Here is a 27069-nt window from a genome sequence, read left to right as displayed (position 1 = left end):
ACAGATGTTAAAAGATGTATCCCTCCTTTGGGGAGAGAGGTGGAGGGCTGTGGCACTGTTAAATCTATTCATTGTGTCACTTTGTTGTGCTTAACAATTTTTCTCTTACAATGGAAGATTCAGTATTGGACTGATATTTTGCAGGAATGGCTGGTTTAAAAACAAAAGACATCAAAAGAACTTAAATGAAATAAAATAAATATAGGGAATGATTAAAAAACAAAAATGAAATGGAAGGATTTGATAGGGACAGATACAAGTAGATCCAAAACCATATTTAAAAGGAGGTAGTCACAGAATACTTAAAGTATTCAACTGAGTTGAATTGAACAGAAAAATGGGAAAATATGAAAGAAAACTGTCTAGATCATAGTGACACTCAGCTATGAGGTTGGCCATTACCAAGATACGTTGTCATGTGACATTGTCAAACAGTTCAAAGATTCCTTTTAATGAAATATTCAAGTGTGGTCAGTGCAGACACTAAGGAGTCTTAAAGGAGTGATGACCTGGAATCTTTGGAGAGTGGAATTTTCTCTAACCCCGGGCAATAACAGATACCTGGCTACCCCCTAAGAGACATCCTTGGGAATCCTGTCCAGTAGAGACTGCTCGCTCTAACCACAATCCTAGAGTCTCAACGGAAGAAGAACATACCCACGTAGTCTTCTGCCCCACTCTTTGCTGTTTTCAGACTACTTTTCGACTTAAGTCAGCAACCTTTATGTGTCTGAAGGTAACTTCCAACAATTCTTCAAACATCTCCCCATCACCGTTAATATGGTCTGCTAGACTGTGGGACATGTTCCTTCCTTCATTAATGAATTCCCCACCTAGATCTTGGTCTTGCCTCCTACTCCATCTTCTGCTAACCCCCACATTGGTTGAATATTCACGTGGAGTGACTTTCTAATGTAGTGACTTGAGGGCTAGGCCTGTAGTCCAGAAGACCCGAATTCAAATCTGAACTCAAATATTTACTAGTTGTGTGACTCTGGGCAGGCTACTTCATCTCTGTTTCCTTCAGAGCATAAAATGAAGACAATGACAGCACATAACTCCCAGAGTTGTTATGAGTAATAAATGACCTAATAATTACGAAGTGCTTAGTAAACAATAGATAAGTGTTAGCTATTACTATTATTCTGTCCATTCTAATTTAACTTTGAATATTGATTTCCACAATTAGAAGAACCAGTTAATAGCACCACCAACAGTGTGCTAGTATGCCTGTCCACCCACATCCCTCCCGACACTTGTCATTTCCTTTTTTGTCATTGTTCACAAATCTTTTGAATATTAGATGGAATCTTAGATTTGTCTTAAATTGCATTTCTCTTATCATTGAAACGTTTTTCATGTAGTTGTTGATAGCTTGAATTTTTAAAAACTATCTGTTCATATCCTTTGACCATTTATCTGTTCGTTAACGGCTCTCATTTTTTATGTGCTTGAACCAATTCATTATATGTTTTTGGTATTAGGCCTTTATCAGAGAAATTGCAAAAAAGATCTTTTTCCCAGTTAATTATTTCTTTTCTAATTCTAACTAGAATTGTGCAAAAAACTTTTCATTTTTATGTAATCAGAATTGTTCATGTTCCCTTCTGTGATTTTCTCTATCCCTTATTTGGTTAAGAATTTTCCCTCTAACTATAGTTGTGATAGATACTGCCTTTTCTCTTCGAATTTGTTTATGATATCTTTCATATCTAGATTATTTATCCATTTGTAACTTATTATGGCACATATGATGTGAGATGTTAGTCTAAATTTAACTTCTATCAGACTGATATCCATCTTTCCCGGTAGTTTTTGTCAAACAGTGAATCCTGGTAGTTGGTTTACTTGGTTTTTATGATTGCTTCTGGATCTTATATACCTAATCTGTCACATTGATCAATTTTTTAAAAATTATTCAGCACCTAAGTATGATTACTTCTTTGTAGTATTGTTGGAAATATGCTACTGCCAGGTCTCCTCCCTTCCAACGGTTTTCATAATTTCCTTGAGATACTTGAGCTTTTGTTCTATAGATGAATTTTATTTCTCCCAGATCTGTTAGGTAACCCTTTGACAGCTTAATTGGCATTGAAGTGAATTTATGAAATAATTGACATAGTACTATCATTTTATCACATTTCCAAGGACCAAATTGGAACAAATAATAGCTCTCTACTTATTTTTCTTCCTTTATCTCTTTAGAGTGTTTTGTAGTTATTTTCATGTTACTCCTGTCTTGTGTCTTAGTGAGTGAACTTCCAGATATTGCTTCTGTTCTATAGGTTTTTTTTAATAGAATTGGTTTTTTTATGTTTTCTTATTTAAATAGAATGTCGTCTTTTGCTAATATTTTATTCTGTTTTTTACATCAATGTTCATTAGAGCTGTTCATTGATCTACAATTTTCTTTCTCTGCTTTGTCTATTCATGACTTAAGTATCAATATCATATTTGTTTTTGAGTTGTAAGTTCAATTGGTTGATCTGTTATTCTTCTCTTTTATTGATGAAAATGTTCAGAGTTATGGATTTTCCCCTAATAGATGCTTTGGCTTCATCCCCAAAATTTTGGTAGGTTTGTATCATCTTTGATTAAATTATCTGTTCTTTCCATGATTTGTTCTTTGATCCACATCTTCTTTAGGATCATATTGTTTAGTCTTCATTTAGGTTTTAATCCTCTTTTCCAATACCTTTTATTGATTATAAATTAAAATTGGTTTTGAATCAATTATAATTGATCATATTGATTATAAAAAGTCATAATAAATAGCTTTGTGGTAAGTAAAGGGGGGAGTTTAATATTTATGTTTTTCTGTAAATCAGTTTTGGTAAAGGTGTCATATTTAGCTGAGAAATATGTATTTTTTTCAATTCCCCTTTAGTAATTGTCCATCTATCTTATCTAATGAGATGATAGTTGCAAAATGCTTAGCACAGTCCCTGGCACACAGCAAGCACTACACAAGTGCTATTATAATTATTGTTATTTCAGCCCCTCATTTTAACTGTGTGAATTTTTTTATGTTTCAAGTTTGTTTATTGTTAAAGTCTGCTTTCTAATCTACTTAAATGTCTTCCTCTATTTTATGGGTAATATAGCATTCCTAATAGCATTCCTAATAGCATTCACATGATTATTAATTGTGTTTTTCTCTCCATCATACCTTTTATACTTTTTCCTATCCTTGCTTCCACCCTTCTCTTTAAAAAAAATTGTAGAAAAAGAGAAGGAATGGTATGATCGATGAATTCCTTCTAATTTTCTGGTTTTCTTTTTTTCTAGTTCTAATGGATTTGGGCAATCTCCTTTCATTTTTTCTTAAAATATGGTATCCAGATCTTTTCCTTGCTCAAGATTTTTAAGGCGTCTAATGATTTTAAATTGTCTCTCTTTGATGTACTTTCCATTTCAGTAGTTTTTTTTTAATAAAAGACATCACATATTCTTTTAATTTATCAGTCTTTTGACTATTCTATTATTTCTTGTTGTATCCTGGAATCACTGAGTTCTGTTTACTTCATTCCATTCTTCATGGTGTCCAATACTAAGATTTTGTTGCCTACCTTCTATGCTAAGCTATTTATTTTCCTTCCATTTTTTCTCTTAATATCTCCAATTGCATTCTTGACTTCACTTGCTATTGTTTGAGTTAATTCTTCTGGCCATTCTTTGCATTCTTGTAGCCATTGTTTTCTGAGCCTTGACTTGTACTTTTTTGTTACCCTCTTCTGGTTTTATGTCCTAACCCTATTTTTCATTTCATGCAGAAATTTATTCTCTTTCCTCATATTTCCAATCTTTGATGCCAGATGGGTACTTTGTGCCAGGGTCAGGGCATCTGCTTCTTATACTGCTGGACAGGGTAGGCACACTCTATTACATACAACCTCTGGAGGTTGGAAGCTGCTGTATGGGGTGACTAGGACTGCACCCTCGCTTCTTCCTTATTCTCCTTGGTAGTTTAGCTGGGCATTGGTATTCCTCTTTGAACATAATCCCTAAACTCGAGTTAAGTCCTTCCCCTGATTGGAGATGATACTCACAGAATCTCCGAAGGCCCCTAGGTGACTTGGCTCTGCATGCTGCAAGGTCTTTTACCAGAATGCTGGCTTCAGGGTTCTTGGAGAGATACTGGCATATGGAATGCCTGGTGCTGTGCTGGTTTTGTCTCCTGCTGTGGCTCCCGCAGTAGTACAAGCCTTGGGCCTTTTGGAGCACATTGAGGCATACGTCAGGTGACTTACCTTCCCACACAGACACCTCTCAGAGCCTGGCTCTTCCCTCTCTTGGTGTTCTAACAGACCAGGGCCTATATCCCCTTGGTTTCAGGTCCCATTTACCATAGAGCTCATATGGGCTTCCACCTCCCCCATGCCTTCTACTCTGGTCCCCACAGGCTTCTAGCCATCCTCTCATACACTCCTGGACTGAGTGAAAGAAATTACTAGTATTTTTGTTTGGTGCTTGTTCCATCATATGCCCTTTTAAATCCTTGCCAGAGCTTTTCTGGGAGAGGTAGGCTCTACCAGGCACTTTTACATCACCATCTTAACCAACAATCCAAGTTAATTTTTGAATGTTAACATTTGATTATTACTCCTGTACTCAAAAACCTTTCACTAGAACCCCACTACCTAGTAAGTAAAAACTCAATTCCTTCACTTAGCATTCAATACCGCAAAAACCTAGCTTCAAACTATCTTTCTAGTCATTTCACTCTACTCTCTATGTACTCTCTGCTCTTCTAATCAAATGTAACTAAGCACCATTCCCTGGGTTTACTACATTTTCCTGTCACTGTAACTTTGCTCACACCATCTCTTAGAAGAAGAAATTCTTCCCAATTCAATGCATAGGCTCAACACAAATGTCATTAAGGCTGTCCTTGTGAATGAAAAAATAAAATATTTATTGTTCATTATGTACAAAGCTCTAAAGATATGAGCAGAAAAGTAAGGCTTTGTGTGTAAAACAATACACATAGAAGATTTCAGCTGTGAATCAGAAGGTTCCCATGATGCTTGGGGCACAGGGGCAAAGCAAGTGTCAATGCCTCTATGTTAATGTCATTTGCCCTGATAAAGTCACATCAGCTTCTGTTTTAAGTCATGGAGATACCTGGATGAGGTAGCAAATATAAAATATTTGTCAGTGTAATAAGAAATGAATGGAGGTACCTCCTTGATGCAGTGAAAAGAATATTGACTCTAGCCAAAGGACCCAGATTCAAATCTCACTCTGATGAGATGACCTTGTACAAGTCACTCCTCCTCCCTGGATTTCATCTGTGAAATGAGGGAGATGGGCTAGATGGTCACTGAGGTCCTTTCTAGCTCTAAATTAATTTTGCTGAATTTTTTTCCTACTCTTTTCATTTTTAATCTTACAAAAAATGGTTCACTGAGTAACAGAGGAAGAGAGATATTTGGAAATGAACTTTATATGAAAACAAAAAGCATTAATAAAAATAAGAATTTTTAAAATGTGCATTCTATATCTATCCATAAGCATTGTACATTTAGAATGACATTGAATTAGTTGAAGTTGTCATTAGAGAGCTGAGAGGTGGCTTGATGCCTCAGTGGATAGAGTGCTAGACCTGGAATCAGAAAGACCTGAGTTCAAATATGTCTTCAGACGCTTACTAGCTGTGTGACCCTGGGTAAGTCACTTAACTTCTGTTTGCCTTAATCCACTAGAGAAACAAATGGCAAGCTGCCTCCAGTATCTTTGCAAGAAACCTCATGGACAGTTCTAGCATGTTACAAAGAATGAGACATGACAGAATGACTAAACGACAACAAATCATTGCAAAGCTTTACTCATATCAGCTACTCTGACTTCATTGTTTCTTCTGATCTCGGTGTCACTAGAGATTGCCAATGTTGCCTGACCCAAGACTCTCTATTGATAAAAATAACACGATGAAAGGTGGTCTTTTGGTGACAGCTGATAAGACGTTTAGAACTCTAAAGCTGACTCTCTTCACACCTGGCGTCATTTTCTCATTTTATCTTTGAATTTACACTTGAAGTGAATAATAGATTTTATTGGAGAAGTTTGATTATCTTTTATGAGACAACTATCTTTTTATAGGTATTTTAGGTCTAAGTGTAGCAGCTAAGTGGCACAGTGAATAAAATGCCAAGCCTGAGAGAGGAAGGCTTCTCTTCCTGAATTCAAATCTAGCCTCAGATAATTACTAGCTGTATGACACTGGTCAAGTTGCTTAACCCTGTTTGCTTCATTTCTTCATCTGTAAAATGAGCTAGAGAAGGAAATGGCAAACCACTACAGTATCTTTGCCAAGAAAATTCGAAATTGGGTCACAGAGTCAAATATGACTTAAATGACGAAACGACAATAACAACAACAAAATAGTACTAAGTAGCTTTAAAATTCCAATGAATTAATTGGTACTTTTTTCTGAAGAAAAAGTAGGGGCATGTGTATGAACAAGACTCTTTTAAAGCATAAACCTATGATTTCTGATTATTTTTTAAATTACTATTTCTATTGTTATTACCCAACAGATATACAGAACTAAACAAATTTGAAAACTGAAAAACATTATGATTTAATTATTATTAATATTTTCTACAAAAGACTGAGAACTTTGAACTTCAAATATGTTCCTTCTTTAAATCCAAACATATTATGTCCCAAACATAATTTTGTGAAATTAATTTAAAAAAAGAAATCACTGGATATAAAATAGTCTTTTGATTGATTCAAACTTATCTCACTCTGCATTCTAACTTCCATTGAGTGGTGATGTCACAATGTTCTGGTTGGGTAATGGGACACTTTGAGAAATACAAAGAAAGCTCTAGGCAGATTCAAGAGAATGACCAGATAAGTCATACTTTTCTCTATGAATTTCTTTTTGATCATTTTTTTATTTGGACTTTCCCCCCCAGGGATTAGCTTTTTGTTCAACAGTTTAATAGGTGAGCTGCTATTTGGGTAATACCTTCTAAAGTAATAGTAGAGAAGGGTAGGTAACTAGCTCTATTTTCTACAGCAGGTGAGTGCAGTGGTAAGACAGCTGGCCCTGAAGTAGGAGGCGCTTGACTCCAATTCCTCTTCTGTATGAATTTGGCCAAGTCACTTAACCTCCCTGGGGCCTCACTCATAAAATGAGGAGATGAACTAAATGGCCACTCAGGTCCTTTCTGGCTCTAGATCATTACCCTATAATGTGAGGGATTTTCTACTTTTAATTCATTTGCTGTGGGACAGGGGAAAGTTTAGGCTATTTTATTTTTATTTTTCAGTTACAAGCATTTTACTTCATCCAGGTAAAGAAATGAGTTGATTTCTTAAAAATAGGAGGTGGTAAGAACATATAGAAATAAATCTTTTCAGTCAAGACTGATGTTTTATTTGCAAGCATTTGGGATTTTCTTAGAAAAGATACTAGAATGGTTGACAATTTCCCTCTCCACCTCATTTTACAGATGAGGAAACTGAGGCAAACAGTTAAGTGACTTGCTCAGAAACACACAACTAGTAAGTGTCTAAGGCTGGATTTGAATTCAGGTCTTTCTGATTTCAGGCCTGGTACTCTTATCCACTGCACCAGCTAGCACTCTTCCCTAGAGAGACTACCGGTCATAGCGAAAGCCTTTTCCATCTCTCACGTGGACAATTTTAAGAGCCTCCTTATTAGTCTCCTTGTTTACAGTCTCTCCCTTTTCTGATCTATCCTCTATGTAACTGCCAAAATACTCTGTAAGGCACAGGTCTGGTGGTGACTCTGTATTGCTCACAAATCATCAGTGGCTCTTCATTGCATCTAGTTCAAAATACAAATTTTATTCCTGCTTGCCTTTCTAGTCTCACCTTAAACTATTTCTCTTCAGATACTCTACATTCCAGTCCAAGAAGATTCTTTCTTTCTTTCTTTTTGGAGGGAGTAATTGGGTAATTGGGGTTAAGTGACTTGCCCAACGTCACACATTAAGTAAGTATGTCATGTGTCTGAGGCCGGATTGAACTCAGTTCCTCCTATGTCCAGCACTGGTGCTCTATTCACTGTGTCACCTATCTATCCCCAAAGATTATTTCTTAGATGAATTTCTGGCCACCATATTTTAATGCAGCCTTTCCTCCCTCATTCTCCTCTCAATCTTAGACTCCTTCTTGTTTTCCTTTAAGACTCAGTTCAGGTGCTGGCTTTTCACAATGCCTTCTCTCCTGCCCCCATGAACAGGTACTCTCCTCCCTCCAATTGCAATGTGCATACTTGTCTGTGCATGGTCACAGCCCCCACAAAGAGGATACATTTCTTAAGGCAAGGGACTAACGTACTTTGGCTTTGTGCACCCTTCACATAGCAGTTTGCTTTGCCCATAGTAGTTGTATAGGTGGGCATAAAGTCTAGGCCAGGTGTAACTCTATACCTGAGTGAAGCATTTCAAATAGTCAGTCCCCTTTCCTTCAGGGCAAGAGTAATGGGGACACTCTCCAAGGGACTGACAACAGCAGGGAGCAGCTTAGGTTCTATACGAGTCTATTAGTAGAGGCTTAATAAATTGAATTAGTAGAAAGAATAAGTGATACTTAGGTAAAAATGAAGGAGAAACATGACAAATTTTTATATATTTTTAAAGAGCCATAGTGGCAGATTAGCTTGGAGTTGGATGGAGCTCGGTCATTGAGGGCAAAACTAAAGAACTAGAGAAAATTTCAACTAAATATAAAGGAAAGCTTCCTAACAAGTGTAGCTACCCCCCAAAATGGGATGGGCTTCTTTGGAAGTTAGGGAGTCCCATATCACTGGAGGTCTTCAAGCAGAGCCTGGATTATCATTTGTTCATAGTTTCTAATCGGGTATAAGTTTCACTAGAAGAGCTTTGGGATCCCTACCTTCTCAGAGAACTACCACATTCTATTTTGTATTAGAATTAGGCATTTGTCATGTGTTATTGATTCAATGTAAAAAGTCCTAGATTTGGAGTCAAAACACCTAAATTTGGACACTAGGTCTGCTGCTTACAATCTATGTAACCATGGGCATATTATGTCTCAGTTGCATCATCTATTAAAAAGGAAGAGGTGAGACTAGATGACTTACAAGTCTTACTTAGACTTGCTTCGAACTCTGAATCTACTCTCCTATTAACCTGTAAGAGGTAAAGGACATGTATTATTCATCGTTGTAGCCTCTGGCTCCAAGCATGGGATCTGACATATAAGTTTAGCATTTATTAGTAGAATAAAGTATAATGGAAAAATGACTTCTGAGATAATTTAATTAACTTATTAAATCTGTTACTTAAAATATCTTAAGATGATTGTGAAATGACATACTACTGGTTTGTTGACATTCAGTCATTTTAGCCATATCTGACTTTGTGACCCCATTTGGGATTTTCTTGGTAAAGATATTGGAGTGGTTTGCCATTTCCTTCTCCAGTTCATTTTACAGATAAGGAACTGAGACACATAAGGTTAAATGACTTTCCCAGGGTCACACAGCTTTATATAAGTAATGCTTTATGGTACCATATCATAAAATCCAGTTGTCAACAGCAGGAACATTTGCTTTGTTGATTCTGAGATTTCAACTATCTCAAGGTCATGTCCCTATTTTCTGTTAACTTTCTTCATCCAGCTAGATGAAAGGAGCTATATCCTTTAATTCCATTACTTGCTTCATGCGAGTCTTTGCACTTTTATCTTCCTTTTCCTATTTCACTACTGCACAGAGAGCTTTCATTTTCATTCTTCCAATGCTGTATCCTGCATATTGTTTTATCTGTATCCAGAGAACTTCATAAGACCTTGCTAAAGTAAGTAAAAGTAAGTTTTCATGTATAATAACAGTATAACATTAATATATGTGTGGCCCTGACACAAGGATAGCCCAGAATATAATGTAAATGCAAACTCCATAGAAAGCACCATTATGATATTTTTTAAAGTAAAACACAAAATGTGTGTCCAAACTGGCCCGCCAAAATGAGTATGTAAGGATAAAAATGTTTATTGTATTTTAAAAAGAAATTCATGTCAGATTTCTAATAAGTGGTATCTTCATTTTCCTAGGTCTTCCTGAAGCTATTATTCTATCAAGCCCCAATGAAGACAGTAACAGAAGCACTGAAGGTGATGACAGAGACATTAATGAGTGTGCAAACTTTAATGTTACTGAGGAATATGACATAGCTCCACTACAGTGTTGGATTTTACAGTTCACTTATGTAAAGAGAAAAATTAGCAGGCTTGTGCTCAGAATAGTTGTCTACAATGATTTAATTTTATTGTCATGTTTTATATGTCCCCGTGTATGTTAATATTCAATGTACATTTTTTGTTCCAATTCATCCTATAGTTCAACCTGCTTGGGTTGATTTTTCTCCTACTCACTTTCTTCCACTATTTTCACCCATGAAGCTTAATGAGATTAGCTCTAGAAATCATTATTTGATTATCATGGTTTGTTAATGGTCTTATGATTATTTATCACCTGAAAACATCAACAATTGACAGACCTATGATGAGTCAACTAATATTTGTGGCAAGATGGGTTGCAATTTGCATGAGCACAGGAGTCATCCAAATAAATGAGCTACTGAATCCATGGAATGAATCCATTGTGAGAGGCTTTCCAAGTGTCCATTTAAATTCCAAGGATTTTAAAGTACAATTTACAACCAACCAACCCCCATATATTCACAGTAAGAATTCCCCTTTTATCAGGTATAAAATTTTTCTGTTTTTTAAGGAGTTGTCAGAGTTTATTGTATACTCAAGATAATAAGAAATGTTTCTTCATGAGATATTTGGTATCTGATATTGCAATGCCCGTGATAACTATCTGCGAAAAGACCATTATAAAGATAAGTGAAGCTTATGTATTAACATCTAATGCAGAGGGGGAAGAGGTAGAGAATGGCTAAAACAATTAATACCCTCTAAATATACATTGATACTCATTGACTTATTGAAAGGAGGACGATGTGAATGTGTGAAAATATGTGAGAGAGTGTGTGTATGTATGATGGAAAATATGGTTGAGTAAAGAATGAGAAAAACCAAGGTCTTGCAGATTACAAAAATAACTTCTACCGAGACATTATGAGCAATTTATTCAAGGAAAAAACCTGAAGATGCTAGAATTAATGATAGCATTGCATATTAATAAAAATGAAACTGATTATAATTATTAACAGGAATGAAATGATTCCTCACTTATGTGGAGTTGTTTCTGAATCAGCTGTCTATGTGTAGTCAGACCATGAATTTGTTAAAGCAAAGGTTAAAAATTCAGAGAAAGTTAGAGGAGAAAATAAAAATAAGAGAAATATGGAATGCACTTAAAACATCACCAACCTGACCTATTCAAACAAGCTATTAACACACACACACACACACAGAGAGAGAGAGAGAAAGAGAGAGAGAGAGAGAGAGAGAGAGAGAGAGAGAGAGAGAGAGAGAAATGTAGGAAAAGATAAAATTGAACCTCATGACTGCAACAAAAAGGCAAGTATCAAATACAAACCTGGGTGCTTACTTTGCAATCTATATAAAATTATATGAGAATAATCTATAAACATAACAAGGGCCAGCTTGGTGATGATATTAGATGGGAACAGTCTCAGGTATACAATTTTATGAAGGGTGCACAAAAAGTCCTATGGAAAAAGGGCAGAAAGACATTTCTTTACAAGTCAATTTAATTCCTCTGAGACCTTCATCATTATTTTTCACTTTCCACTAAAATTATGAGACTAATAAGCCCGGGAGAAGTGGGTAGGAAAGATGGCAGAAATACGATAAAATTTCTGTGGTGCTTACACATACATTTCTTCAATGGAGCCTTACAACAATCCTGTGAAGTAAAAAAGGAAAATATTATGATCTCATTTTACAAGAGAAGAAACTAAGGGTAAAAAAGGTTAAATGACCTACCTAAGGTCCCACTGCTAGTAAGTAATGAAACTAAGATTTGAAATGAATTCTTCAGGCTCCCAGTTCAATGATTTTTTTAACCTCAGTTTAGCTATTCACTTCAATTTGGCGATATATCAAGTGGCCTCAATTTAGTATTTACATATTGCACAATTGAAATGATCAGTGGTGTCAAACTCAAATAGAAATGGAGCCACGAAACTAAATATAAGGATCCCTGGTGCATATTGACATATAAAACAAATTATTAACAACTGTTTTATCATATTTATATTTGTTTTGTTAAATATTTCTCAGTACATCTTAACCTATTTGGTACTGCCTTCAGGGGAGGGTCATGTTTTTGGCATCGTTGATGTAGGTTATATCTAAGTATATTCATTCTGATAAGGATAAATAAATCAAGTACATAATAATCATTCTGATTCTGGTGTAAACCTTCCTTAATGAGAGACTTATCATGAGAAGAAAAAAGATTTGTCATAGACTAATCATGAGAAAAGTCCAGCAGAAAGATTCAGAGAGCAATGCATGATGCTGTGAACTGGATTAGAATGTTTATGTCTGCAAAAACCGTTTCTACTCATAGCGTGTCTATTTAAGTTCCTTTTTGTTGTTCAGTAGTGTCCGACTCTTCATGACCCCATTTAGAGTTTTCTTGGCAAAGATACTGGAGTGGTTTACCATTTCCTTTTCCAGTTTATTTTACAGATGAGGAAATTGAGGTAAATAAGGTTAAGTGACTTGACCCGGGTCACACAGCTAGTAAGTGTCTGAGGACACTTTTGAACTTAGGAAGAAGAGTCTTCCTGACTCTAGGCATGGCACTCTATCAACTGTGTCACCTAGCGGCCCTATGGTTATGCATGCAACCTCTAACTGTTGGGAGGCGATAACAAGATAATGTTCTTGGAGTAATTTGCCAGCCTTAAAACTCTATATAGATCTAGGTTATTATTACTGAACATGCCTTGGAAATGTAATTTGTCAAAAAATGAGGATTTAAGTAATTGCTGAAGGATTTTTATTTTTTAGTGACAATTGAAAAAACTTTGAATTTTTCTGCTGAAAACTATGAAATATTAAGAGACAGTATGCAGAGGCTTCAAGACTACCGTAAGTATTAAAAGTGACTGTGTCAAGTTTTGAGCTCCCCACCCCTAAATAGAAAAGCGCAAGGTGTCAAAATCTCTTAAACAGAGAAGAAAAAGGGTTGAAGCAGGACCCAAACAAGGTGGTTTTCTCTTTTTATTGATTCTAAACAAATCCAAATGACTTCCCTGTGAGACAGAACTGACTCCTGTGACAGATTTAGTTTCTCAAGACAGGGCAATCGCACCGGGCTTTCAGGCCATTTTCACTCTGTGGTATAATATTCTAGAAGGCCCTTCTTTCTATACACTCAGAATTCAGTGGTCCATGGCACTGATGAATTTCTTTTTTTTCTTTTTCTTTTGTTTGGAGAGGGGAAGGCAGGGCAAGGCAAGTGGGGTTAAGTGACTTGCCCAAGGTCACATAGCTAGTAAGTGTGTCAAATGTCTGAGGCCGAATATGAACTTCTGACTCCAGGGCCAGTGCTCTGTTCCCTGTGTCACCTGGCTGCCCCCACACTGATTAATTTCAAAGATGAAAGAATTAATATTGTCTATCATTGAATACATGTTTCTGTATTCCAAGAAAACATAGAGCAATTATAGTAGAAAATGTTCAGGAGTCTAGAATTTGTCAATGAGTAGATAGGTTTATAAGGAGAATGTGATCCATCTTCTCCCATCTTTTTACTTTTCCCACTTCTTTCTTTTTTAAATTTTAATTTCCACCTTTTGCTCTCCCACCAAGCATGACGACTCCACAAAGATTAGCAATGCTAGCAACAGGTGACTTTTGAGGTTATGAAAAGACCACAAACATTTATATGTATTTCACTTTATAGTTAAAAAGCTTTCAAATGAACCATCTAAAGAAGAAATAGAGGACCTTGAAGTACATGACTGTAAGTTCATAAGCATGAGTAAGCATGATTCTCAATGGTAAAATTAAGTATTCTGAAAAGGCAAGAGTGATTGATTCAATTTATTTTTATAACTAGTTTTTCTTAGAGCATTTAAAGTGCTTTCAAACTTTAGAAATTATGATTTAAAAGAGAGGCAGCAATATCTCATAGGGAAATACCACTTGAGAAGGACGTTCATTAATCATTAATCATATACAAAATATACTCAAAATGGCATTTGGGTTTTAAAAAGTAGAAAGTCAGACCTTGAGCAGCCTGGAAAATTCTGAATCTCTCTACGTAGAGATTCCTAATGTGTGTGGGCTCACGTGCGTGTGTGTGTTGTGAACCCTGTTGGCAGTATGGTGAAGCCAATGGAACCTTTCTCAAAATAATATTTTAAATGCATAACATAAAATATATAGGATTACACAAGAGATCAATTATTTTGAAATAGTTATAAAATATTAAAAGTTTCAAGTTCATAGACCCTCTGAAATCAGTATGTACACTGTCTCTATGCCAAAGGGGTCTGCAGATGCTGGGTTAAGAACCCTTGATTTAGAGACAGAGGAGCTTTGAGGGACCTCTGGACCCTTAACATAGCTCTAAGAGCCCAAGGCTTTTGTATCACTGACTCAACTCTGATGATGCCCCAGTCGATTGCCAGAGTACATGGAATTCTTGCCACTTGAAATAGTATTATGTTTATTCAAATAAAATAAAACAATACCAAAAAATTCCCACTCTACAGTAACGATAATTAATTGCTTCTGCATATTTGTCCCTACATTCCCAATAATCCCAAAGGAGGTCCTAGATTTGGAACTCCCATAGCACAGCCCCTGAGACTCAGGGGAAAACAGATAAGATTAGGTAATGTAGGCATTCTTTCCCCAAAATAAAGTAGAGGGATAATGCAGTACGTCACCTGGTTTTTTTTGAGAGACTCTAGCCAGTGGAACTATAAATCTTATCATAAATCAACACTCTAAATCAATGATCTCATTTTCTGTCAGCAAGGTTATTGTGTGGGTGATCATAGTGGACTCATTGCTCCTCCCACAGCAGTCAAAACCAGCCCTTCTTAAACTGTGGGACATGACCATGTAACTGAATGTAGGAGTCTTGAAAAATCTGGCAATAGTAAAAAGTTTCTGAATATGCAACAATCGAAAATTAATTCAAAATCAAGTGCATAAAGAATCCAAGGTGTTTCTGGCATCGCTTGCCTGTGTTGCATCACACAACATCACTGCAGCTTTGATTAGGAACACACAATTTGCACACTTTGTACCACACATACTGTCATGCCACACAGTGCCAACAAATGTTGCCAGAAATACTTTGGTTCAGATTCGAGACTGTTGTGCTATGAATTCCTGTGTTTTTACTGTACATACAAAATCATTAAATGAATTTTGGTTGGGGATTAGGAAAGAATTTCCAATAATTTCTGAAATGTCCCTAAACATACTTATGCCATTTTGTACTACATATTTATGCGAAGCAGTATTCTCAGTCTTGATGACTATAAAATTGAAATATTGTTCAACTCTGAAAAATGTTGAAGATGCTTACATCCTACAATATCAAATATTCTTCTAAGATTTAAATCTTTATGTAAAAAATAAACAACTACATCTATCTCATTAGTATGCAAATTTGCTTTCATTTATACCAAAGAATCTTTTTAAAATACATTTCTTTGTGATTTATTATCATAAATGTTTGATTTATATATCTATTTCATGTACCTCTTTACCTGGGGTTACATAAAAATTTCTCAGGTAACAAGGCATTGTGAGTGGAAAAAGTTTGAGAAGCCCTGGTCTAAATGACACTGTTCAGGCACACTATAGGCCTTCTAAATTAGGCAAAAGCAAAGGAGCTAGAAAACTGCTGGGAGGGAAAAATATGTATCACTCTAGATTTTGTTAGTATTAACCCCGCATTCAGACAGAACCCTATAGAGCAAGGTACACCTATATAATTCATGCCTTGTAGCCCAACACTTTGTCTCTGTGTACACCTAAAAATGTATTACTTGAGTTATGAATAATCAATTTCCAAATGTTCCACATGCACATAGCTGCTGATTACATGCTTCTGTTCTACCTTCTGCTGTCCTAAGTGTGGACAATTGCCAGAATTGTCCTTTGCTTAAGGAGATGCCTAGAGGCCACATTGGGATATATCTGACCCAACTTCCATTGCATCTTTCCATTTTCACAGGTATACCCATGGATGACCTCTTATCCTCATGCATTTACAGTTGATTCCATCTTAGGCAATCTCTTTTTTTCACATGAACATACATATGAATGTCGTTATTCTGTGACTTTGGGATTTCACCATAACTAATAACAATGTTTGGAACATGAAATACAAGATATTAACATATTACTAATATTCCTCTTTAGAATTACAAAAATGGTCATATCAAGGCAATGACCCTCCTTTTTCCCTTTTATTCATTTCTTGTCCAGTTGCCTTGGAAAATGTTCAATCTTTCTCTCATTCCCATTTCTCAGAGATCAAATGAGAAAAATGTATGTAAGACACTTTATAAAATTGAAAGTGCCATATAAATGTAAGCTATGATGATAATGATGATAGTTCTTTTCAACTTTTCTTTGGTCTAGTTGTGAGCCAAAAAAGATTGTCATCCTAGGTCCTTAGTAATTTTGGATGAAAATAAACTTCATTATCCTCTTCCTAGATAGTGATTTGGGACCAAATGAACCCCCGGTCCTCACAAATCCAGATATACTGAATGAAGGTATGTAAAACTGCTTCCATAATAATCAGAGAAGAAAAATAATAATAACGTTTTTAAAACAAGAAAATAGGTTTTAGATAGTCAAAATCCTACATATATAATGAGCAAATTCATTAGAGAAGGGCAGCAAAAATCATTTAAAAAACACTTTAACAGCATGCTTGGAGAATTTGCTACTACTACAATTCTGAGTCTGAAAATTAAAGTTCAGTTCACTGTTAAACTTGGTTAAAAAGGCATTTTATTGGTTATTATATGAATACTTCAATAACAAGTTCATTTATATTCAGTTCAACCATTTACCAAGTTCCTACTTTATACAAGATATTGTACTCAATGTTGAGGGTATATAAATGAAATAACACAATTCCATACCTAATAATCTAATTAAGAAAGATAAATGAATAGAAACATGACCTTTAAGTCAGGAAAACCCAGTTCAAGTCCCGCCTCTGACACATTCTGATTATATGTTCCTAAAGTTTCTAACTCTGTTTTTGTTGTTTTTGAGTCATTTCAATCATGTTCAATTCTTCATGACATCATTTGGGAGTTTTCTTGGCAGAGATATTGTAGTGCTTTGCATTTCTTTCCCTAGCTCCTTTTTTTTTTTAAAGCAATCGGGGTTAAGTAACTTGCTCAAGGTTACACGGCCAGTTATTTCTGGGTGTGGTGCTGAGTATCTGAGCCCAGATTTGATCCAGGTCATCCCGACACTGGAGCCGGTGCTCTTACTCGCTGAGCCACCTGGCCGCCCCTAAGCAATTGGGGTTAAGTAACTTGCTCAAGGTTACACGGCCAGGTGTTTCTGGGTGGGTGCTAAGTGTCTTAGCCCGGGATTCAATCTCCAGGTCTTCTCAACACTGGAGCCGGTGCTCTTACTCGCTGTGCTACCTGGCCGCCCCTCCCTAGCTCCTTTTACAGATGATGAAACTGAGGCAAACAGTATTAGTGGCTTATCCAAGGTCACACAGCTAATAAGTGTCTGAGGCTGGATTTGAATTCATGAATACGAATCTTCCTGATTTGCATCCCAGTGCTGTATCCACTGCACCACCTAGCTGCCCCTAAACCTCTCTGTACCCTGGGCAACTAAGACTCTAAGTTGTAGAAAAGGTGCTGACCTTTTTTGATAGAGAAAATTCCTCATCAAGAGCTCAATACATAGATGAAATGTGAAATCATAGGTGTAGCATACACACACTCTCTACATACACATACATATGTATATAAAATAGAAACATGTGTGTGTGTATTTATAGATGCATATATTTATACTATATATCTACATGCATTATACATGTTTATATATGTGCATACGCACACACATATACACTCTCCTATACAATTATAAAAAGGTACAAGGTGATTAGTGCTAAAAACAAAAGACAAAGTCCTATGAGAAATATGAGAAGGGAAAGATCACTTTCAACTGACAGCATGGAAGGGAACTCAGAAGTTAAGTACACCAAGCCTCTCATTTTGTAAATGGGGAAACTGAAGCACATTAAATCACATGGGTAGTGTTAAGGGTAGGATTTTACTCTAGATCTTCTGACTCCAGAGCTAGTGATTTTTCCATTGTATGAAACTTTCATTGATAAGGTGGTACCAAAATTGGACCTTAGAGAAAGTGTCTAACCCAGATACAGATAGAGGTTCTTTTTGTAGAACAAGCTTATCCTTATTTATAATTATAGGACTATAGGATTAAGAGCTTTAAAGAAACTTAGAGATCATCTGGCCCAACCTCATAATTTTACAGACAAAAAACTGAGGCCCCCCAAAAAGTTAAGTAGCTTGCCCAGATTCATACAAGTAAGTAGAAGAGCTGGGGTTTGAACCCACGCCTTCTGACTCCAAGTCAATTGTTCTTTCTACCATGAAAGAATTGACAGTTGTTTGGCATTTCTTGAGGTATTTGGATCTGCCTTGATCAGAAATCAGATTTTTTACAATTAATGCAAATTAGACTAGGAAAAAATATTTCTAAAATGTGGTAATTGTTAAAGAATTCAAATATTTTAACACTGCTAAAGTATGAGTAACATGTTTTTTTTCTTTTTCTACCAGAAATTTAATGGAACCAAGTCTTTTGATTATATTATCTTATATTTTTAACAGAAGAAAGAAATCATGATCTTGAAAAGAGTCGATCCCGGAACCAGTTAAATGAGGGTAAACATATATAGTGAAGTATCTGAGATAATTCTTGCAAATAAGCCAACAAAAGTAATTTCTAGCTCATGAAAACTGACATTTCTATAAATCCCACTAATTCCATGAGCACAGAGGTCAAAACTTCTGTTATTATTCCTGTGTATAAAAGGAAAAGATAAGATTATAAAGCATTATATTAAATGGTGACTCCTTACCCAGTGAGGCCAAAAGAATAATATTTTTCTAAAGAAATATACTTTAGTCATTGCCTTAGAGTCTTTCTTAATTCCATCTTGGGGGGGGAAGCAATTTTTCTTTTCAATGTGTTCAGTCTGTGAACCTTTTGTGTAAGTAAAGAGGAGAAAGAATACATGGATGGATCGATAGATGCACATATAATACACATACACATTCACATAAAAATTTAAAAGGAAGATGATGCTTTAATTTGCAACTTTTTTTTATTAATTTAACAGGGTCAAAGGAACTGCCCAAGAAACCAAAAAATAATGAAATGGCAAAGGATGTGAAAGTATTTAATGATGAAAATGAGTTACCAGCTCCAAGTAAGAACAAAACATTCAAGATGAACATCTAAGTAAATAACTATCAGATCACGTGCTCATTTCAATATTTTGCATATTAATGTTATTTATTGTAGTGGTACAGATTATGCCAGGTATTGGTGCCCTACAGGGCATTCACAGCATCAAAACAGCTAAGAGTGGTAAATAAAAATCTTTTTCAGTTCTGTTTCTTCAGAACTTTCTCATTTGAAATTCCTATGCCTGGTTCAGGCAATCAAAAGTATATATTTGGGGGCAGAGGTATTATTTGGAAAACGATGGATATAAATACATTTAGGCTCCATCATGCCATTCTATCTTTAATGAAGAGGCAACAAGCCTTCTCTTCTTGTTGGTCAATCATGCCTGACTCTTCATGACCCCATCTGAGTTTTCTTGGCAAAGATACTGGCATGATTTGCCATTTCCTTCTCAAGTTCATTCTGCAGATGAAGATCTGAGGCAGACAGGATTAAGCGACTTGCCCAGGGTCACACAGTTAGTGTCTGAGGCCACATGTGAATTCAGGTTTTCATGACTCTGGTGCTCTATCCACTACACCACCTAACTGCCCATTCATGGGGAAGTATTGCTCAGGAATACTGAAATTTGGTAAGATGGGGCTCCCGAAAAGAATGTAGCTCAGCAATCTTTATTCAAAAGGGACAGAAGAAATGGAAGGTGGCAGAGAAACATTACATTTAAAGAAATACAGGAACTAGAAGGAGAAAGAATGATGTAAAGAATTTAGGTGAGAAGCACCAGAAGGAAATGACGTACAAAAAAGAAATGAGGGAGAATGTCAAGGCATCTGTCTTAGCATAAAGTTTATCAATGAAATACTTTTTTTTTGCTTTTTTTTCCTTTTTGAAGGGGAAGGTAGGGCAATTGGGATTAAGTGACTTGCCCAAGGTCACATGGCTAGTTTTGTATATGTGTGTTAAGTGTCTGAGGCCGGATTCGAACTGAGGTCCTCCTGACTCCAATGCTATATTCATGGAGGTGCTGTATTCACAGAGCTACCTAGCCACCCCTGAAAGACAGGTCTACATAGCAATGTTATATAAGTCTACACAGTGTCTAGAACTCTTGCAGTTGTTGTTCATCATTTGTTCTGAAATAATTCTACTGTACTGTCTTGCTCAGACCATATATGGAATAACAAATAAGTTCAGTGATAGGTGCCACATTTGTTTGATTGATTATTGATAAGCTGGAGAGTGTCTTAAAGAGAGTATCCAGGAAGAAGAGGGACCTCAAAACCATGTCATAGAAGTTGTTGTAACAGCAACAGGGATTTAGGTTGGAGAAGACAAAGACTTGGTGGAGGGCAGGAAGAGAACATGAGAGCTGTCATGTAGAAGAGGAGACGGACTTTCTGTGTGAGCCCCGAGGGCAGCACAGATAAAACAGAAGTTTCTGAGAGGTATATTTTTAGGTTCAGTGTAAGGAAAAACTTAATAAAAATTCAAGCTATCCAAAAATGGAAGAAAACTACATCAGAAAGTAGTGAATTATCTTTAACTAGAAATCTTCATGAGAAGGTTTGGTAACCACTTATTGGGAATGTTGTAGAGGGCATTTCTATTCAAATATCTACTGAACCTCTGAATTTCCTTACAAATCTGAGATTTTTTTCCTGATTCTATGATTATCTGAATATTATCTTGCCAAAGGCTCAAATGTAACTAGCCTTGCATTTGTCATATATCAGCCCCAAGAGAAGATTTTCATATATGTATATAGTTTATAAAAATATTTGTGATTTTATGTAGGCACAAAATAATCATATTCATTCATTCTTATTAACCTATGGACAAGGGTGGGGAGTTGTAATGGAAATGTAAGTTTTAAAGATCTTCCCTGCCCCTAGGCTAAAGTGCACCTGGAGCCTGGGGTGGGAGGCTTCTTTTTCAGTAGATACTTTTTGATTGGGCAGTGAGTCAATAAGGTTCTTACATTCTCTGAGCCAGGAGAAGGCTATATAAACCCTGATTTGAGGCTCTGTTTTGGGGCTCACTTTGAGAAGTGTTCTGTGATTTGATCAGATGAGACTCTGGGAAGCCGTTGTTGAGAGCCCCTCCCCCCTCCGCCCCCCAGCTTTGAAAAACCCAGATGTTGACTTGGTATGGATGTAATGGTTGGACAGTTTGGAAACCTGTCTATTTGATCTGTTTCTCTGTCTTGATAATTCTGTCTGTATACTCTGAAGTTCGGGGTGCTGACCTTTTCCCCCTGAACTAAGTAAACGATGTATATATACATATATATATATATATATATATATGTTTGACTGATTAAAGCAAAACTTGTTAACCCATTTTGAGTTGCTTTCCTTTAACAAAGCAGATCCAAGAACCTGTGTTGGCAGACACCCTGGGGATGCTGGGGTGCTTTGCTGATACAGGGGTTGGGTGGGAGGGCAGCAGTTAAGAACACAGTGACTAGTGAATAGAGCCCTGAGCCTCGAGTCAGAAAGATCTGAGTTTAAATCCAACCTAAGATACTAACTAGTTGTGTGACCTTGGGCAAGTCACATAATCTGTCTACTTTAGTTTCCTCAGCTGTAAAATGAGGATAATAATAGCACCTACTTCAGAGGATTATTGTGAAGATTAAATGAATTATAATTTAAGATCGTTGTGTGAAGCTGTGCAGAGAAACTTGAGGCTGTTTCAATCATCAATTAAATATATGTAAAGGTAAGAGATTGTATACAAAAGTGAAGTTCACATGAAATATAATCTGGGAATCATTTTACCCAGATGCCATAGAACTTTAAAGAATATGACAAGGGAAGAGTGAGGATGAGAGACAGAGAGAGAGACAGACAGACAGAGATAGAGAGGGAGGGAGGGAGAGACAGACAGAGAAGGAGAGAGAGACAGAGACAGACAAAGAGGAAAGGAAAGGAAGGAAGACTGTGAAAGGATGGGGAAAAGAGAAAATTGCAGCAACTGAGAAAGGAAGCTTTTTAGGATGATAATAAAATGTTAAAGTATAAGTTAATAATTTAGCTTTGGATTCAAAATTCCAGCATCCATCTTTTTAATTCTCTCTGAGATGTTTAGTCGACCAGAAAGGTATATGAAACTTTAGATTAGCAGAACATTGTTTAGATGTGAGATACCAAACAGAGCTTGAAAGATGAAACTCCTAAGAAATTGCTTATAATTCTGGTACTTTTATTCAAAGATTATATTAGTGCCAAGACTGTTTCCATTATGTTGCTATAAATTGTTACAAATACCTTTGACCAAAAACTTGCTTTGTAAAGAAAACAATAACTAATGGACAACATTTTTTTCCCTCAGAAAACATCATAGGACAACTTATTTTAATGTAGATTATTTTGCTACTTCTAAAACAAATATTTTCTGAGTCAGAATAGGATCTGAGAGAGACAACTACATGCATTTCTTCCCCTTGGTTTGTAGACTGGGTTCTTTAAAAGTGAGTTATTTTTTTTAATATCAGAACATGGGGAAAGAGGAAAATGTCACTCCTTGTTCCCTAATTGATAGGTTCCAGATTAGATTTGTTGTCAGAGGACAATGGTTCAAATCTTCACTCCATTACTTTTTTCTTCCTGTGTGATGTTTGGCTTTCTGTTATCTGTCTCTAAAAGAAGATGGAGCTAGATAATTTTTCTTTTAATAAAAAACCTTATTGATGTTCTTTTGTTTTTACATCACCTTTATTTTCCAACATATCCTACCAGCTTCCTTACTGAGACCCACCTTTTATAAGCAAAAAGCATGAATTATATAATTTCTAAGTGTTCTTCTATCTCTAAGTCATATGAACCTAGAAGATACCCAATTTACATCTCCCTAGCTTTTTTTTGAGCTAGTGCTCTGTATGTTCACTCTAATAATGCTTTGTTTCATTAAATCAACAATTTTCAAAGGGAAAAAAATAAGCTTAGAATTGGATAAAAATATTTTCATTAACATAGACTTAGAGTAACCCCCCCAAAAAAACCCTTGAAAATCCTAGCAAAGAGGAGCTTTCCCATTGAAATTTTTTTTAAACATAACTAGTAAAATAATCCAATCTTGAAGCATGCTGATTTTGATATTCTTCTAATACAGTTCAATTCAGGAAACTTTTTTTTTAAGGCTGTTTATATCTAAGAACTGTGCTAGGCAATGGAGATAAGAGGACCAAAAAGAAATAGTCCCTAACCTCAAGGAACTTACAATTTACCGTGGAAAAGAGAAATAAGTTTTAAGGTTTAGATCTTGAAGTAACCTCTAATGAGTGACTTATCTAGTCCAACAATATTATTTTGAATGTGAGAAATTGAAGTCCATGAAAATTAGGTGACTTGTCCACAAAAACACACAAGTATTAAGTAGAAGAGCTAGCATCCTACTATGTTAAATGGCTAACATTGGGGAGGCCTCAAAGATTGATGATAACATATGCAAGAGAACTAATTAATCAAAATCTTTGCAGTTAAAAAAAAAACAACCCTCCCTAAAGTAAGATTGCCTCTTTCTCTCTTTTGGACCATGTCAATTATGTGTAAGGTAACCAATGTTTCAATAAATGCTGTTCTTTTGTTTATCGTATGACACAGTCTTCTAATGGTACGGTGCCTTAACCAGTCCCTGTAGGCGTTCACCATAGGTCAGTCCATTGTAGAAGTTTTTTGTTCAGCCCTCAGCAGTTTCTGTTCTGAATTTTTTTTTAAGATTTTACTCTTTTGGTGTGACAGTATTAAAGTAACTCACATAACTAATTACTTTTGTCTCATTTCTTTTTATTGTCTCTAAGTTTCTGACCTCCCTAATGACAATGTTACCCAACGACTACACAGAGAAGACATAAAGATAAAATTAATGCTGGGTATATCGTTGTTGACGCTCATCTTTTTCTTAATCTTCATGTGTATTAGCTGTTTCACTTTCTCCCGAGTGCAAAAGAAGAGGTAAGTTTCCATAACTCTGGATATAGTCCCTTGGTGAATTCCAGGCACAGTCATCATAGAGAAGATAGTCCATGACTGAAAGGATTTTGCATTTTAATGGGGGGAAGCATTTTAAAGTGAAGGTAGAAAGGGAGAAGGCCTGGGAGGGAGGATATGGAGACTTGGTATGGAGATAGACAGGAAGTGATTTGAAGACTGGGACATATTCATAAGAAGACCAGGACCCAGCTTTCCAGGATATAGAACTCAAAGTTCCTTGGAGAGGGATGGGGAGGAAGGAGGATAATGGCCAAAATGCTTTGTTTCATTAAATCAATAATTTTCAAAAAGAAAAAAATAATCTCTCTTGGGCTGTGGCGTCCAGAAGCAATGTTATTCAGAGTTTTTTAAGAGTTCAGGTTATAACTGAGTGAGCAGAGAAACAAACTCCAGACAGATATGAATGGATGCAGAAAGGGATAGTCTTAAAGGAGGAAGCAATTTTGAGGAATGGATCCTCTTTCCGCAGAAAAGGACAGTTTTATGGAGAGAAGTAGATGCTGGAAACCTGGCTAGCGACCCACCCAGCAGAAATGTGCCTAAAGGATACATGAGGACTCTTGAAAGGACTTCCAGGCTCTAGTACCAGAAGTTGCCTTTGTCACACATAAGTGTTACTATTTGGTCTCACTATCATTAAACTCTGATTTTGAACCTATTCTTCCTAGGGCTTCCCACCTGTTCCAAGAAGAATCTGTTTTCTTGTTTGTTTTCTTTATAAGTTAAAGCCAGTTTCTTTGAGATAATTTTTTTTAATGATTGAAAACTTCGGTATTCATATCAATTGTATTCTTGTATGCACTATGAATATGGAAGCTAATATAAACACAACATATTTGCATCTGTAGAACATTGATACCTAGCAATTCACTTAGAACACAAGAAGCAGGAATTCATACATGCTTTTTATTTGTTTATTTTGGGCTTTTAAGAAGAATCAGACCTTTTTTTTTTTTTCATTTAAGTCCAGACAATTTGAAAGCCATATGGATTGCTAGTTGGCTTAGAAACCCTGAACAACCAATCCCAAGTGCTTAATACCAATTTGGAAGCCCCGTATATCTGAGACTTTTAAAAATTTGTTTTCTGCTTTAAGTGAACCTGACTGACCTAATAATGGGTAAGTTCAGACCTCTAGTTGGATTCTGTACATGTTACAGGAAGTCATACAGATATTTATGATCTATGTCCAGGAGACTTTTCATCCCACTAGGACTTATCCTGGTCTACACAAATAGGTCCAAAGCAGGCCCCTTAAACTGAGTGTCCAAGCTCCTTTGAGTCCAGTGAGACCCGTGATGTTACATGAGCACTAAGACAAGGCAGTTCGGCTTCTTTTTATTTTTTTTTAATTAAATTTTATGTCTATTTTTTGTTTACATCATTCATTTCCACAACATTTTGAGTTACAAATTTTGCCCCCATTTTTCCCCTACCCACCACCCCAAAAGAACAATCCCACTGAATATCGCCCCCCAATCTGCTCTCTCCTATATCCTCCCTCATACCCCCTCCAACTTTCCAGTAGGGCAAGATGGATCTCTATATCCCAATGCCTGTATATCTCATTTCCCAATTGCATGTAAAAAATAATAATAATAATATGGTTTTTTTAAACATTTGATTTTAAAGCTTTGAATTCCAGATTGTTTCCCTTCCTCCATCATCAAGCACCATTACTGGGAAGAAAAGCATTTCAATATACAAAACACTTCCACACTGGATATATTGTGAAAGAATGACTATATTTCCCTCCATCCTACCCCACCCCCACTTGTTCTATTCTCCACTTTGACTCTGTCCCTTTTCAAAAGTGGGTGCTTCCAACTTCCCTCCCTCCCCAATCTGCCCTCCCCTTCATCATTTCTTCTCTCATCCCCTTCTCCCCTACTCTCCTGTAGGGTGAGATACTCTATTTAGTGTGTATGTCATTCCCTCTCTAAGCCAAATTCAATGAGAGTAAGGTTGACTTATTCCCTTTTGCCTCCCTTTTCTTTCCCTCCATTGTAACAGTTTCCCCTTGCTTCTTCTATATGAGATAATTTACCCCATTCTGTCTCTCCCCATCTCCTCTCATTATATTCCTCTCTCACTTCTCAATTTCACCTTTTAAGTATCATCCCTTCCTATTCAATTGGTCCTGTGCCTTCTGTCTATGTATACACACTGACATATGTATGCATACACCCATATACCCTCCTATATAGACATATATATGTGAGTGTGTGTGTATATATATATATATATATAAATGTATACACACACACATATAAATGTGCATTTCTGTTCCCTTCAACTATTCTCATACTGAGAAAAGTTTCATAAGTTAGAATTATTGTTTTTCCATGTAGGAATATAAGTAGCTTAACTTTGATAGGTTCCTTATGATTTCTTTTCCCTGTTTACCTTCTCAAGCTTCTCTTGCTTCTTGTATCTGAATGTCAAATTTTCTATTCAACTCTGGTTTTTTCTTCAAGAATGCTTGAAAGTTCTCTATTCCACTGAACGACCATATTTTCCCCTGAAACATGATACTCAGTTTTGCTGGGTAGGTGACTCTTGGTTTTAATCCCAGCTCCTTTGACCTCCAGAATATCATATTCCAGGCCCTTCGATCCCTGTGTAGAAGCTGCCAGATGCTGTGTTATTCTGATTTTGTTTCTGCAAG

General features: G+C 36.2%; 1 protein-coding gene across 3 annotated transcripts in view; it reads left to right on the top strand.

Annotated features, from left to right (window-relative positions):
• MOB3B (MOB kinase activator 3B) overlaps positions 1–25778 on the top strand; it is a 324421-nt gene extending 298643 nt beyond the window's left edge. The window contains exons 2-9 of one of the 3 annotated variants that reach the window (XM_069090519.1): positions 10060–10119; positions 12961–13041; positions 13859–13918; positions 16641–16700; positions 18825–18878; positions 19337–19426; positions 24209–24362; positions 24871–25778. In XM_069090519.1, coding sequence (XP_068946620.1) covers positions 13020–13041; positions 13859–13918; positions 16641–16700; positions 18825–18878; positions 19337–19426; positions 24209–24362; positions 24871–24898 — 468 coding nt within the window. In that variant the 5' untranslated portion in view covers positions 10060–10119; positions 12961–13019 and the 3' untranslated portion in view covers positions 24899–25778. Of the gene's footprint in view, positions 1–10059; positions 10212–12960; positions 13042–13858; positions 13919–16640; positions 16701–18824; positions 18879–19336; positions 19427–24208; positions 24363–24870 lie in introns of those variants that run through there. The other 2 variants (XR_011168757.1, XR_011168747.1) reach the window with 2 other exon arrangements.
• Positions 25779–27069: the final 1291 nt, after the last annotated feature.

The sequence above is a fragment of the Petaurus breviceps genome, unplaced genomic scaffold, assembly GCF_028583685.1.
Source record: "Petaurus breviceps papuanus isolate PSGF00001 unplaced genomic scaffold, PetGlider_PUasm1.0 125, whole genome shotgun sequence".
Taxonomy (NCBI): domain Eukaryota; kingdom Metazoa; phylum Chordata; class Mammalia; order Diprotodontia; family Petauridae; genus Petaurus; species Petaurus breviceps.
This window is presented reverse-complemented; position numbering and strand designations above follow the sequence as displayed.